Genomic DNA, 14,749 nt, shown 5'->3' with positions numbered 1-14,749 from the left:
CCTCCTCCGAAGATTCTACAGCCACCCCTTCCATACAAATAGTCCAGGGAAAAGCAAACAAAAATATAGAAATAATGCATGAGAGGTACATGTCTCTTAAATAGAAGCAGCGCTCAAGCGTTGGCTCTAATATCGCACTTAAAATAAACATTCTCTGCAAATAATACTCTCATTCCATGATTTTCAAACAGAAAATGTTCTTCCTACTATATTCCTTTCACTCGTACTTTTGAATTTTTATAAAAGCTCAAAAATCCTTATACAGGCGTATCCAAATCGTTGTACTATAACAAAACCATCCCCCAATTAAAACATGGCTTCCCTTTATCCATCTCAATCCTTTTCTTTAATAACCTTTCAAACAAATCATCCATCACGCCAATGACACCACGCATTTTGCCATGAAAAGTATTCCCGTATAATGTTTACCTTTGCGTGTCTTCAAAAACCCGATTTTCATACGCTACGTCACCTTCTTCAAAATACACTGAGCCTGTTCCTATTTCATTACCTATTTTCCCGAACCGAGCCAATAAATCCTCACTTCAGCCTAAGCACCAAAACATTCCACGCATTTCGCATACAAAAATGATTTATCTCATTGTCTTCTTTCACACGTCCTCAAAAAACCCGATTCCCATACAATCCGTCACTGGTTCCGCGTATAACGCATCTTGTCATCAATTATAATTTTCCACAATCACAATACTAAATCTTATTATCGCCAGTCTGAATAACCAGCCAGTTTTACACTGAGTCGTATATCTCTTTTCTTGGAAACCTTCCGTTAAAAGATAATAGACCAAAGTCTGTCCCCAACTCCCCTAGTTTGTTTTTCATAGACGTGACGTCATGCGTTGAATACATTATTATAATTAAGAACTGGTGCAACAAAAATATTTCGGTAACTTACTTTACAATGACAGTTTCATTGAGCTATGTCCCTATTGTCCATTGCTCCTACCCCGCCCTTTTCCCGAAGGCGCCAGACCATAATTGGCACCGGGTAATTCCCAGGGGGAGGGGAAGAGCTATCAGTTTTGTTTTTTTTTCGTTAAGCAGGACTTCAATCCAAATATTTTTAGTGTTCCTATATTTATAGCGCCTTGTTTTATAGGGAGGGGGCATTGTTTCCCAGCCCGCTGGCGCCCATGGTCCTGACCCCCCTCTCCTCCAAGTCCACGATTTACTATATGCACCCCTATCAATATTTTCAAATTTGTTGAGGATTCAATAGAATGTAAACCACATAAGAATTTAGAAAACTTTCACTTTTTAATTACCTGTATACACCTACAATAAAAATAATATTTTCTGTTCTGAAAATTAACGTGATGGTTGATTAAATAACTTCCTTAATTGACAATACAATAGCGAAGACAGAAAAGAAAAATAATTTCCCTGAATATTAAAATTTGCAACATAACGTTTTCCCAAAACTATTTCTATAATAATTAAAGATCCACGTAATTAAGAATTACGTCACTTCCGCCCGTTATAACATAAGTGCTCATCAAAATAATTTTGTGTTAAAAATTTCAAATCTAACATCACACATAGGATACCAATAGAATCCGGCTTCATAACTAATCTCCAAAGCACAACCCATATAAAATTATACTGCAAATGACCTTGAAAACTTAAAATCGTGTTAATTCACTGATTAAAAGTAATTATAAACAAATTGGCAAACTATCCCATATCTTCATAAGCCAATTTGGGCAAGATAGCGAATTTAACTGGCGTCACCTTGTTTTTTCAGCATTTTTTTTTTATTATAGTATCAATAAGTGCCTATATTTAATTATATGCACTAATTATGTATCAATAAAAATACGCAAATAGACCCATAAAAAGCGATATAACAACCTGATTTTAAATTTTGAAACTACTCGGATTCAGTTTCCTTAAAAAGCATAAATGAATAGGCCTACATTAATTTATTATCAAATATTTTAATTTAGCATAAACTTAAAATTGAATTAGAATAAATAAAAAAGAGACAGAAATGGTCAGAAGAAAACAAGAAATGGATAAAGAAGAGGACTAGATAAAAAAGTATTGCATCAAAATTGACATAAATCTTCAGAAATCAAGGATTGGCAAATTGTTCATAGGCATACTTATTTTTCAGCTTACTTTTCTTCCTTTAAAATAGTGGAAACAAGTTAAAGAGAAAAAGAAGAAGAAATACTGAAAAGATACGAAATAAATATAAGAATAATAAAAGATAATGCAAATTAGCTTATTGAGCCACTTTTCTGGTTAGAAAAAAGGAAATTATTATCGTGTTTACTGATGTTTTCGCTCGTTATCTATCGAATCCTGCCTACGTGAAGAAACCAGTTTATGGGTCCCTCAAGGGTTTAGGCTAATAAAATATTCATAAAACCTTAAAAAATTGAAAATAAACATGAATATTGAAAATAAGATGCTTCAAAACAAACAATCAATAAGGCAGCGCAATTATTGCCTTAAAGAAATATATGTGAAGTCACAGCAAATAAATGCATGCTTTCACACTCATTTGTCCTTTTGTTAGTTTTGCTATTTTTGATAAAAGCCTAAAAAAAACCTTAAAATGCAGAATAAAATGCAATCCAAATATATTTCTAAAGAAATAATATTTTCCTTTCAGCCAAAGAATAAAGGAAATCAAGCTTCCACTTCTAGGGGAAGTTTGGGAAACCTTATAAAAGTTTGTCTAAAATGTACAAAAAATAATATTCAATGATCAAGGGGGAATATTCAGCCATTTTGAATAAGGCTGGAAATAAAAGAAAATTTATAAATACAAAATAATATTTTAGATTTTTGGAGGGAAATTTGATGATTTTCACTTTCGTAATATCAGTAGAAGGAAACAACAAAATTAACGTCATTTTTATAAATCGAAGATACGTAATAGAATGTGGGTTCTTAAATATAATATGAGGGGTAGAATAATAGCTCACCAGGTAATTCGAAACCAGTTCTTCATAGCTAACTTGGCAAAATTCATCCTTGCTAGGTTCTGTTATATTTATCTCGAAACGTAACGCTTTTGCTAAGGTCTTATCCTTTTTAGATGGGGCTGGAGATCCTAAGCTGGTTAATGATAGTTTTTTTGGCACAGACATGCTAAAATCATCACAATTTTAATTTCTCTTGTTTCACTTTTCACTTTTCCCCTTCACTTTGCCTGTGTTCCAACATGGCACAAAGAATTTAAATCCAGCGCCACTTTATTTCATATGTTGCCATCTACTTTAAAAATAATTTGAAATTCAAAAAACACGTGATGCCGGAATTTCATGGAATAGCCTATCCTTCAGATTGCATACAGCTTCTAAAAGATAAAGGTTGCTATATATCCAATGCCTAAATTTTTTGAAAGATTTTGCTTTCAAAAGTGTCAAGATCTCACTTTTGGAAACCTAGGTTTTGCCTTTGACTAGGCTATCCTTTACATACATTATAGGCGTAGCTTAAAATACCAAGATACTGTTGAAGAGGGTTCACTTTTTTAGGAGAGATCAAATCATTAAGGTCTTTATTTTCTGATCTTATGCCTCCCTTTTCCAATTTTGTTATTCTAGGCCAGGCTCTCAGACATTGAGGCCAAAATGCCAAAAAAACATTTTTATACTAACTTACATTTAAAGAATAAATTCTTTTCAGTAGCAAAGGATGCACTATCCTTAAGCAGTGCTAGGCCTACTTTTCATAAGGAAACCCTTCATGATGATATTTTATTGGTGCCACTCACACAAAAATTATAGTGTAAAGCAAGGGGCAAAGCAAAAGAATTCACCAATCAAATAGAAAATAACTGTAACAAATAGTCATTGGCTCACTTGAAATTGAACAGAACATGAACAAGTAAAACTGCCTAGGCTTACAAATTTTCAAACCTATGTATTAAGAGACAGGTAGGTTAAACCTAGGCTAAAGGGTAAAGGTGTATTAAAAACACCTTTTTTTAGGCTACTACATATTGCTTAATTTAAAAACTTTTGGTTTGAAAAGGGTTTCAGTTGCCTATATAGAAAAAATATCTTTGAATCTAACTGTTTGATTAGAAGTTTGAAGTTCTATCAGAAAAGTGTGCAAAATCTGATTTTATTAAATTAGAGCATTTTCACCCTACAAATTTGACAGAACAAAAAAGTTACCTGTTTGCAATGTATGTTAGAACCCAATTCAACAATACTTTGTCAAAATACTTGGGGAGTACTTGTGGGTGGATCCTGGTGAATTTAACATGCCTATTCTTTATACATTATTTCTTTGTTTCTCTTCAACTTTTTTGAATATGTAAGTGTATAAAATACTATTTTCATAGTAGAAGCAAAAAAACTGAAAAAATTACCTCAAGTATAAGGGCAAAATTGGATGATCATATAGAGTGTAATTGTATGAACTAGGTCTCTATAATATAATGTTTGGTATAATAGTGTTGTATAGGTCTCTTTATAGATGCTACATGGAATGGTCCACTTTCTCTCAGCTTTAATAGTCCAGCAAAGATATCTTTGTTGTTCACAGTTTGTGTTCCCAACATTTGGTTATTTCAAAGCTTATCTATCAGTTTAATCCACTTTAAAATTTTTTGTTTTGACTATCCTTTGTCTGAAAAGTCCAGAATTATTGAAAAATGCATGTCCTACTTAACATTATTCAAAGTTTGTGACACTGAGAAGCTTAACATATTCCATTAGCTTTTTGTGTGGGATAGGAATTCCATGCTAATTAGAGGGGAGTTCAGAGAGAATCTAATTAGAGGGGGTTTTGTATTTTACAGCTTGGGTTCTATTTGAAAGAAAATCTGTATAAAATTTACTAAGAGACAGTGTACTTCAAATTTATTCAGTGGTAAATGAACTAGGCTGTTGTGATCAACCAAGCCAAATGCTTAAAAATATGAACATAGAATGAGGCCAAGCAGTAGCTCCTCAGATGATAGAAAGATCTGGCATCAAGCCAGTATTCCACCTTGATCCCCCTGATCAAGTTACAAAAAATAATCATCAACATCTCTTGTTGAGAAGATATCTGTAAATTTGACAACTATTCATTTGTCAGAGGACCCTTGAATTTTGACACCAATTGTTTCTCTTCTGTTTTACATGTTCAGTAAAGTTTCAACAGAGTCACCTATATTTTGATGGGGCCAATGAGTGCCTATCAAAAATTTTAACAAGGTTACTACAAGATATTCTAAAAAAAAAATGATTCTCATAATAGAAGCCAATATCTACATTTGAATTTTCCTGAAGAATCATTTTTAGTTGGTCTCCTACATCAGACATCCCTGTTCCACTACATCAGAGAAGAATTTTCAACACTTGGAGCATAGTTTTGTCAATATAGTATTAGCTGCCATTTTAACTTAATTTTATCAAGAAAAAGCCAATATGGCTACATTTTAGAGAAGATCAGATGTGTCTTGATGCATTGATGCTGATTGCAACTTTTTTTGCCCAAAAAGAACCTAGTAATGACAGTTTGAACATTACATAGCTAAGAAAGTGTCAGGAGGTCTGAAAAGAAATTTTGATTACAGAGGCAAGTATGTTTTTTGGTTGTCTGAATACTCTGTTATTATATAGGTTTAATATATAGTCAGTTAAACCTTATATATAACATTCTATAGTTATATTTAACATCTATAGCTATATTTAATATTTTTAGTTTAATTTAATATGTACTCTATTAATATATAGGCTGTAGAAAATTGTAATTTCAATTCACAATACCATGGTGTAGAGATCCAAAACAAAATTGTTACTCTCTTGAACTAGATGTAATAGCAAAAACTGTAAGCATTTGCATTAATCAGACCAAAGCTTAGACCCATCAATAGGAGTTAACCAATTGCATAACTCCTAACACTGTTCAGGTGATACACAAATAAGGTAAGAAAGATGTACAGCTGAATGTAATTCTGACAATATTTTTCTATCCAGGGAATATTTAAAAGAAATAAATTTGCTATAGCTTGTACATATAGGCTACTCTTTTCAATATTTTCAATTGTAAACAAGTGGGTGCTTCTAATATTTTCACCATAGGTTATTCCTAAGTTCTTCATTGAAGTACTTGGGGGAATTCAAGCTTATTAAACCAAAATATATGCCAATGATCTACTCAAATTCTCACACAGCTTGATGAGTACCATTAAGACAAGAGTCCTAAAACATATGTACTAACATTTTACTCTAGTGGTTTTAAGAAAATCTGAGATTGCGCTACCATGTCAAAGCAGCTGAAATATCCAATAATTGCCTTTAGTAGTTTGTTAATAAATGCATAATTGGAGTTTTGACAAAATCCAAATTGCTGGTAATCAACCCTATATTTCCTAGAATTCTTAGAAAGAAATAGTAATTCCAAAATCTTTCTCAGAACACAATAATTGGTCTTAACCTGGAACACTGGTTTGGGTTTTTGCCCTTTTTTGTATGTTAATCAAAATACTGGTAATAATGAGTAAGGAACCATCCTGCTATCAACACATATCTGGTACATTTGCATCAGATGATTAAAACAAAGCTCTCAACCATAATACAAGTGGTCAGGACTAATACCATCAAGACCTGATACTTTTCAATGTCTAAGCTCTCTTGCTATGTAGGTCACTGCCAACTGTGAAATGATAAAATTGTTTTTCACTCTTAAATGGGGCTCATGTTTTTCTGCTAGAGACTTGTTACTATTTTGTTCCAATTTTGTGTCTTTTCAGCCAAACATTGTTGTGTTATATTTCACCTATTCATCCTCTAGAATATCCATAGCTTGGCGTTTCTTGAAAAATTGCCACATCACCTTGGATTCTTGGTTGATTGGTCTGATAGTTTTTCTACTTTGTGGTATTTCAAAGTTTCAATGAAGTCTACATAGTTTTTTTTTGTCCCATAAAGTAATTTAAATGCAACTCCACACCTAGTTTTACCAACTACATTTCAATTCATATATCAAAGTTCAGCATGTTTTTTTGGCACCTTTTACCCAAGGATTATTGTTCCAACCAGCCTTTTGGATCCCACTCCAAACCCTGTAGCTAAGCACAGCTTAGTTTTTGGCAACTTCTAATTCATGACAAGTTTTAGTGCAGTAAATATTGACTGCAATTGGATTGTTGACACTGTGGAATAACAAATGGAATGGGACTCTAATTTTGTTTAGTACTTGGTCATAAATATGTTGGTACTGTGCATGTTAGTCATGTTCTAATCAGATTTTCAAAAGTTTAACTTTGCACTGAGAGTAACAATTGTCTGGAAAGGGACACAAAAGGTAAGAGCTATGTGGTTGTTGTAAGTATGTCAACATGAATGTCATCAGACAACTGGAAATTAGTTGTCATATGATATGTCATCAGACAACTGATGTCATCAGTCATGTCATCATATGTCATCAGTCAACATGAATGTCATCAGACAACTGGAAATTAGTTGTCATATGATATGTATAGGTAGTAGCCCCACAGTTATGAAGATATATGAACTGCTGGTAAGTCCCTGCATGTACCATTTGTCCTACTAAATACCAGGGGGCAGTACAGACATGAAAAGGGGATGGTATTTAGTATTTTATGATACAAACCATTCATTTAATAGCAGAATAAGGAGTAAAATAACATGAATTATCAAAAAATTAACTTAAAATAACCAAAATCAACAACACTTTCACCATAAATTGACTACTAGTTGATGAACATTAAATATGAAGATACTCCGGAAGCGCGCAAATGGGTTAACAGTTTCTAGTATATCTTTTTGGAGGTAAAAGATAGAGTCCTCTTGATCCAGCCACTGTCATTTTTGAAGTCCAGCTCAGAGACCAATTTTTTTGGCTCTTGTAATACCCTCCAATCAAAATATGCGGTCATCCTAACCCTGGCAATGATCCTTGAAAGTTTCAAGCCAATTGAAAAAAAATGTTTTTTGGAGTCTTTTTTGGGCTACAATTTATAGCTAGTTTGTTCATCCAGACTAGATATTTTCTTGTACATTTTAGTCCACTTTCTGAGGAATTTGCTGCTTTAAGTTTCATGCTGTCCAGAAGGAAAGTGTTTATTGGCTCATTTAGGGCCCCATTTTTAGCCAAACTATTATTTTTTCTTGGGAGCTGGAGTTACCAGGACCACAGTATTTTTAAATGAGAGCTTCAAGGACATAGAAAAAGTAATTTCTTTCCTAGTTTTGGAAGGCCTGTGTAACCTAATCTTTTGTCCATGAAAAGTTCCATTTGCCCATGAAACCACAGGTGTAAGTTTCAGGCCATTTCGAGAAAAAGAGGTTTTGACTCTTTACCAGGGAGGGGGGATAATGTTTTATTCCGTCTTTTTTCTTGCACATTTGGGTCTTCCTGATTTACGGATTCTAAGAGAAAAATAATTTCTCTCCTAGTTTTGGAAGGCCTCTGTGACCAATCTAATCTTTTGTCCATGAAAAGTTCCATTTGCCCATGAAAACTCAGGTGTAAGTTTCAGGCCATTGAGAAAAAGAGGTTTTGAATATTTACCAGGAAGGGGGATAATATTTTATTCTATCTTTTTTCTTGCACCTTTGAGTCTTCCTGGTTGGTGGATTCTAAGATACGTTTAAGATGAACAGAAAAAAGTAGTTTTTGCCTTTCTTGGCCCCTTTTCGGGAAACCAAGCCCCAAAATTAGTCTTTTTTTTACATTAGGGTCTTTTAACTTTGTGATTATAACAGTAAGTTTCAAACTGATAAGAATAAAAATTGTTTGGCCATTTCCGATTCCTCTTATCACCTGTTGCTTCCAACAAAATAATTGGTTCTCTTATTCCAATAATTAAGTTCTTTAAATTTTCAGGTAGTACAACGGTTATAATTTAAATAAAGCAGTGTAAAAAAAATAAATAAATAAAAAGTCCGAATATTTTGGCTCGACATCCGGGAGCAAAAAACAACTAAAAAACAAAACAAATTGTTTTGTTTTGACATAAAAATTGACAAAAACGAATGTTTATAGTGCACAAATATCTTAAGCACTATAGACATTTGGCTTATGTCTTGTTCACTGAGTAACAGCAGTTCTGGAAATGTTTAGAATGTGAGTTGTATTGTTTTGTTTTTAGTTGTTATATGTCTCTTTCTTTCTCCCGTGTGAGTAATTTGTCTTTTTTAGATGGTTTTCTTAAAAAAAAACTTGTTTTTTCGGGTTTTATAAAAATATTCGGATTTTTTATTAGTTAATTTTTGTTGTTTTTTTTTCAATTATTTCGTTCCTTGTTCTACTGCTTTATTTAAATTAAACCTATTTTTTTCTCTTAATTTTTTGTAAAGGGAAAAGCAGTGTGGTCTAAGAAATTATTTTTCAAGTAGTTGGATAAAGACAAGTATTTTGGACAACTTCCAAGAACCATATTTGGTGGGGTCCACACCCCGACTAAAATAGATTTTTGACTTTTTTTGGACCCTAGTTTTGGAAAAATCAAATTTTATTTCAGTTTTTTGTGTATATTGGTGTTTCCATGGCTAAGCGACTCAGCTGTATAAGTTTCTAGCCAATCATAAAAAAATAAATTCTGGCTCTTTTTGCAGCCAATACCCCAAAACTAAAATAGTTCTATACATTAGGGATCCCTTGAATAAGAGACTTAAAGTCTCTAGTTTTTAGCTGTTTGGGAAAAAAAAAATGCTTTTTGGCTCTTCTTTTTGGCTTTTGTGGGGCCGCATTTTTTAGGAACATATCTTTCCATTTTTTTCTGCATAGAGCTTCCTTAGCTCAAGTACTTTAGGATTTATGTTTCGAGCTGACCAAAAAAAGTTTTGATCCTTTTTTGGGGCCTATGCCCCAATCAATTTTTTTTACATTAGGTTATCCTTGGAATAAGGACTCGCGGTTTTAAGTTTCGAACTAACCAGAGGAAAGATTTTCTTTGCCCTTGCATCCATCCTCCTTTTCCCTCCCAACAAAATATTTCGTCCCCTTCAGGCAAAGATTTTGAAAGTTTCAAGCCAATCAGAGAAAAATTTTGGCTTTTTTTTTACCCATTTCGGGGAAACCAATTTTCCTTTGATATTTTTCCTCGTGTATTGGGTTCCTTTTGATCCAAAGACTTAAGGATACAAGGTATTGCCAGTGTGATTTTTTTGGTCCTTTTCGGAGCCCGTGCTCTCATACTAAATTTTTCTTGCAAATTCAGGTCTCTTGAGCCCAGTGACATACAGTTTTAAGTTTCAAGTCACTCAGAGCAAAAACATCTTTCTTCCTTTATCTTGTCCTGTTTTTGGGGTCCAATATTGTGTTTCTATTATTCCTTACATATTGGAGTACCCTTTGCCTAGGGATTTGAAGATTTAAGTTTTTAGCTGATATTATTTAGCCTCTTTTGGAACCAGTGTCCAATGTTGCTAGTTAGGGGGAAATTTGTCCCCCTTCTGCTAGTTCTTATGGTCTTATAAATAAAAGCAACAGTTTTTTATTTTCATCAAATAAAATAAAAAAAACAAAATACTCCCCCCTATATTTTCAAGAATACATTTAGCCTCCCCCACCAGCATTTTTGTGAATTAGCGCCACTGCCTTCCCCTCTACATTATTATTATTTTCATTTTTTTGTGCGTTAGATTTCTTTTGGTCCAAGGCTGTAAGTTTAAAAATGATCAGGAACAAAATTCTTTTGCCCATTTTCAAGCCCTCTTCCCTACACCTGACCCCTTCCCACTAAAAAGTGTATTCATCTTGGCCCAAAGAACGATTCCTAAAAGATTGGAGCTAATCGGACTCTCAATATCAAACATGCCGCTCTTTTTTCACTCTAAAACCTATCAGTTAACAATTGGTAGCTTACAAAATTGACAACTATTGGCTTGGTTGTGATGCCATTCCTCGAGGTATATCAATTGAAGCTTTGGCGATTATGAACATTATAAGCATCTTAAAAGTTTGATCTAATACCACGGAGTTATGAAGGGGAGGGGGGGGGGCAAAAAAGGTAATAGGAAGGGGATTAGCTGCCCTCCAATTATTTTTGATAGCATAAAATGAATGATAGCCCAATTGAATGAGCCCTTTTCTAAGTTTTTTCTACTCAAAGTACCTGAAAAAAAATACAACAAAGTAACAAATTAAAAATAAATCTTGGGAGGCACGTGGCTTTTAATTGGCAACAGTTGGTCATCGCTTCTGAAATTTAGATATGGAAGATACTTAACCTGTAACAGTTCAAGTAACTTACCTGAATTTAAGTAAAAATAAAACGGAATTAACAATTTAATTGTTAATAGAAATACACTGGAATACCATAGATAAATAAATCACTTGTGATTACCAATTGTTTGAATTTCTTCTATCAAACAGTTCGTGGTAACGAACTGTAGTAATGACGACCCGGCTCAATAGTAAACGAAACTCTAAAAAACCGGAATTTTGATACTAATAGATATATCAAAAGAATCGGATTTTTATGCTGATTTTAAATCTATATTAAATCTATTTCATCAAATTTAGTCTTACTTATCAAAAGTTCCATTGTTTAATGTTTTATAAAGTAGAATTGAGAGAAAGAGTCAAACTTTAGCGTAAAGAGCGGGGCGTTGAGGAGGGAATAGCCCCTTTTATACACGGGGTAATTTCTGTTTATGTTAAGTTTTAATGGGGCACCTAAATTTCAGGTAAAAAAAAATCGTTTTTTTTATATTTAATTTCAATAAGCTTTCATAAAACCACAAGTAACGCTGGCAGTAAGAATAGGGTCGGGAGGCATCCCCCTCCTTTTGTTACAATTTCTACCTGATTTCAATTTTAAGGTTAAACGTTTTACGTTAATCCCAATTTTTTTCTTTTTTAATGAAAAACTAATATTGTATTCTTTTGCTCCTCTTTATTCCACTCATCAGAATTCATACAAATAAAAGCCTATAAAGGATAATAAGGTCCTTCTTATTCTTCTTGTTTGATTATTAGGGGACGCTAACGCATAGTCTCCATGTACTTAAATCCTCTGTAGCAGGTTGGATCCAACTTCGGGCTCCATAATCCCAGGCAGAGGTCAATCCACTCTGTCACCACAGGGTTTATACAACTCTGTAAAGGTATTTTTCACATTCTTAGCACAAAACTGGTTCTTCTTACTTCGTAAGCCAAAATAGAATTGGAATAATGTTGAGATCTCTTAATGCTCATATCTTTGATATTAGAATTTATAAATTGCTTTTAGATTCTCCTGTGTTTGTAACAGAGTCAAAAAAAGAGGCACTAGATATATGCAAGAAGTTCAAAGGATCGAGGTTCAAGACATTTCCTACCCTAAAAGAAGCAGAACAGTTTAGTCAACTGGGTCAAGATATTTTAGATGGAGTATCGAAACCAGCGGCTTCAGGTGAAAAACCATCACTTTTTAAGTCACCAACACCTCAGGATATTGTAAAGCTAAGAAAAGCTGCAGAAGCTGGAGATACTGATTATTTCGTGAAGTGCGTTTGGGAAAATCCGAGGTAAGATTTTGTTAGCCTCACAGGTATACAGGTCGAAACTGTGGGTGGGGAAAAGAAGATTAGACTCCATTTTCGAAAGGGGAGGGGGTCAAAACGAAAAAATCCATATTCTTGCTATTCAGTTATAATTTTTCCGAGGGCCTTTTACATCAGTTCTGTGATTGATTTTCTCCTTCCTATGTACAAGTACTGTCTACCTCCTTTTTTCTTCAAGTGAATTGTAAAGTCCTCCAAATTTAATGTTATGCATGTACATCTTTCATTTTTTTTTTATAATTATTTCTGAAAATTTAGGATGGCCTACTGGGAAACAGAGCACTCGTTGATTGACAACAACTACTTCTATATCTGCTGCTTGTTTATTTTCAGCATATAAAAAAATCAGCTGCCTTTGCCTTGAGATAGTCTATTGCCTCAACTTTCAGCTCCTCCTCATCAACGACTAAGGTTCAAGCCACTTCTTCAGATACAAGAAGATATGATAATCGCTGGTTGTCCATTTTGGTTCTAAGGGGTATGATTAAAAAGGCTTTGGTGATGTTGAGGAGCTGAGAAACGAGGTCACTAAGTGGCCCAAGGTATTGTCAACAGATTGTTATATCTGATAGAATTTAGAAGCTAGAGGAGTAATATGATAAATTCTTGAATGTGTATTGTAACTGTGCCGAAAAAAAGAGCAGAGATGTAGTTTTCACCACATCTGTGCTACCGAAAGCATTGAAAATTTGTATTGCGTTGGGTGATGGCCCCACAAAGAGCAACTCATTTGGTCCAGACTTTGGGAAAGCCAATATAACTTGTTAAGGAACTTTCGAATGAAAGTCTTGGATATATCTTTGGTACAAATATGTAGGGGTTTCTTCAGTTTTCCATCCTATTTCAGGGTTAGTGCTAAAACTGCATGAATATTTCCAGCACCTAGACCCCCACGAAAGCCAAAAATGGGGGCCACACCTATGCAAAATTTGAATTATGAGAAACTGCATTTACGTTAAGATTTTCTTGTTTAAGGCTTTGACTAACAGCCATTCTATCTTCCTTATTTATGAGGTTCTTGCAAAAGCAACTTAATGCAAATGACACTTTTACGGCAAGTTGTTTTCCATAAATTTCTTTTCGTAAGCTAGTTCTCTCTATCTCTCTCTTCCTCTCCCTAGGACTTAATAAAAATTACTTGACTTGACTTAGGTCTCCTGCCGGGCGCTGCCCGTCGTAGAGAGTTACGTCTGCCTGCTCCATCGACTTCGGTCCAGTGCGAGTGTTTTTCCTTCGCTCGGTTTGATTTTCGCCATCGCCAGAAACTCGGACAGGCTGTCAGACCATCGTTTATTCGGTCGGCTGCGGGGACGCTTCCAACCGGCTTCCGTAGGGTCAAAGTAAAAAATCATCTTTGCGGGTAAGTGCAGGGGTATTCGAAGTAGGTGTCCGAACAGTCGTAAGGTACGCTTTGCTGCTTGAATAGAAAACCGAGGCTGCTTGGTGAGCTGCAGCAGATAGATATTCGAAGCCTCCTTTGGTTCAGAAGATTTAATTTGTTAGTCTTTTTGACGTCGTCAGCAGAATGTCCGTTGACGCGCGATGGTCGAGATCTTAAAAGGAAGACTTGATCCATGGCTATTTTGTCACTTTTCGTAGCGCTTATTTTCAGGTGGAGGGATGCTAGCCCAACCGACCCTTGGCCTGAAATCTGATTGGAGCTAGATTAACTAGATATTGATATTCCTGGAGTGGGCTCCACCCACTTCAAAAGGTTGCAGCCACCCTGATCAGAGTGTTTAGTTAGGGGAAACCCCATATCCAGAGGGACGTGGTCAGCAGACAAAGTCTGCATCATTTTGGACGAACTCCACTCAACTAAAATTACCGAAAAATTGATATAGCACATTTTATTGGGGTCGGGCAGCAGCATCTTGGGAAGGGGGGTAGTCCCCATCTCAAAAGTATGAGAAAAAAATTCGATACGCTAGTGTGAAGCCACATCAGTCAAAGCCTGTCAATATTAAATAAAAAAAAATACAAGTTTTTTTTAGCTGAAAGTAAGTAGCGACATTAAAACTTAAAACGAACAGAAATTACTTCGTATATGAAAGGGGCTGCTTCCTCATCAACGCCCCGCTCTTTACGCTAAAGTTTGACTCTTTCTCTCAACTCTGCTTTTTTAAAAAAAACTTTAGCGTAAAGAGCGGGGCGTTGATGAAAAAGCAGCCCCTTTCATATAAGAGATAATTTCTGTTCGTTTTAAGTTTTAATGTCACTCCTTACTTTCAGCTAAAAAACTTGTTTTTTTTATATTTAAT

General features: G+C 34.6%; 2 protein-coding genes across 2 annotated transcripts in view; one reads left to right on the top strand and one right to left on the bottom strand.

Moving 5' to 3' along the window:
• The window catches only part of LOC136043982 (yemanuclein-like), a 66,916-nt gene extending 63,703 nt beyond the window's left edge, over window positions 1-3,213 (bottom strand). The window contains exon 1 of the mRNA XM_065729067.1: window positions 2,955-3,213. Coding sequence (XP_065585139.1) covers window positions 2,955-3,119 — 165 coding nt within the window. The 5' untranslated portion in view covers window positions 3,120-3,213. The remainder of the gene's footprint in view (window positions 1-2,954) is intronic.
• Window positions 3,214-3,248: 35 nt separating this feature from the next.
• Window positions 3,249-14,749, top strand: part of LOC136043984 (ankyrin repeat and LEM domain-containing protein 2-like) — a 94,461-nt gene continuing 82,960 nt past the window's right edge. Inside the window, exons 1-2 of the mRNA XM_065729068.1 lie at window positions 3,249-3,341; window positions 12,176-12,452. Coding sequence (XP_065585140.1) covers window positions 3,281-3,341; window positions 12,176-12,452 — 338 coding nt within the window. The 5' untranslated portion in view covers window positions 3,249-3,280. The remainder of the gene's footprint in view (window positions 3,342-12,175; window positions 12,453-14,749) is intronic.

Source organism: Artemia franciscana, chromosome 2 (genome assembly GCF_032884065.1).
Source record: "Artemia franciscana chromosome 2, ASM3288406v1, whole genome shotgun sequence".
Taxonomy (NCBI): domain Eukaryota; kingdom Metazoa; phylum Arthropoda; class Branchiopoda; order Anostraca; family Artemiidae; genus Artemia; species Artemia franciscana.
Note: the sequence above shows the minus strand (reverse complement) of the source record. Positions and strands in the feature narration are given on the sequence as shown.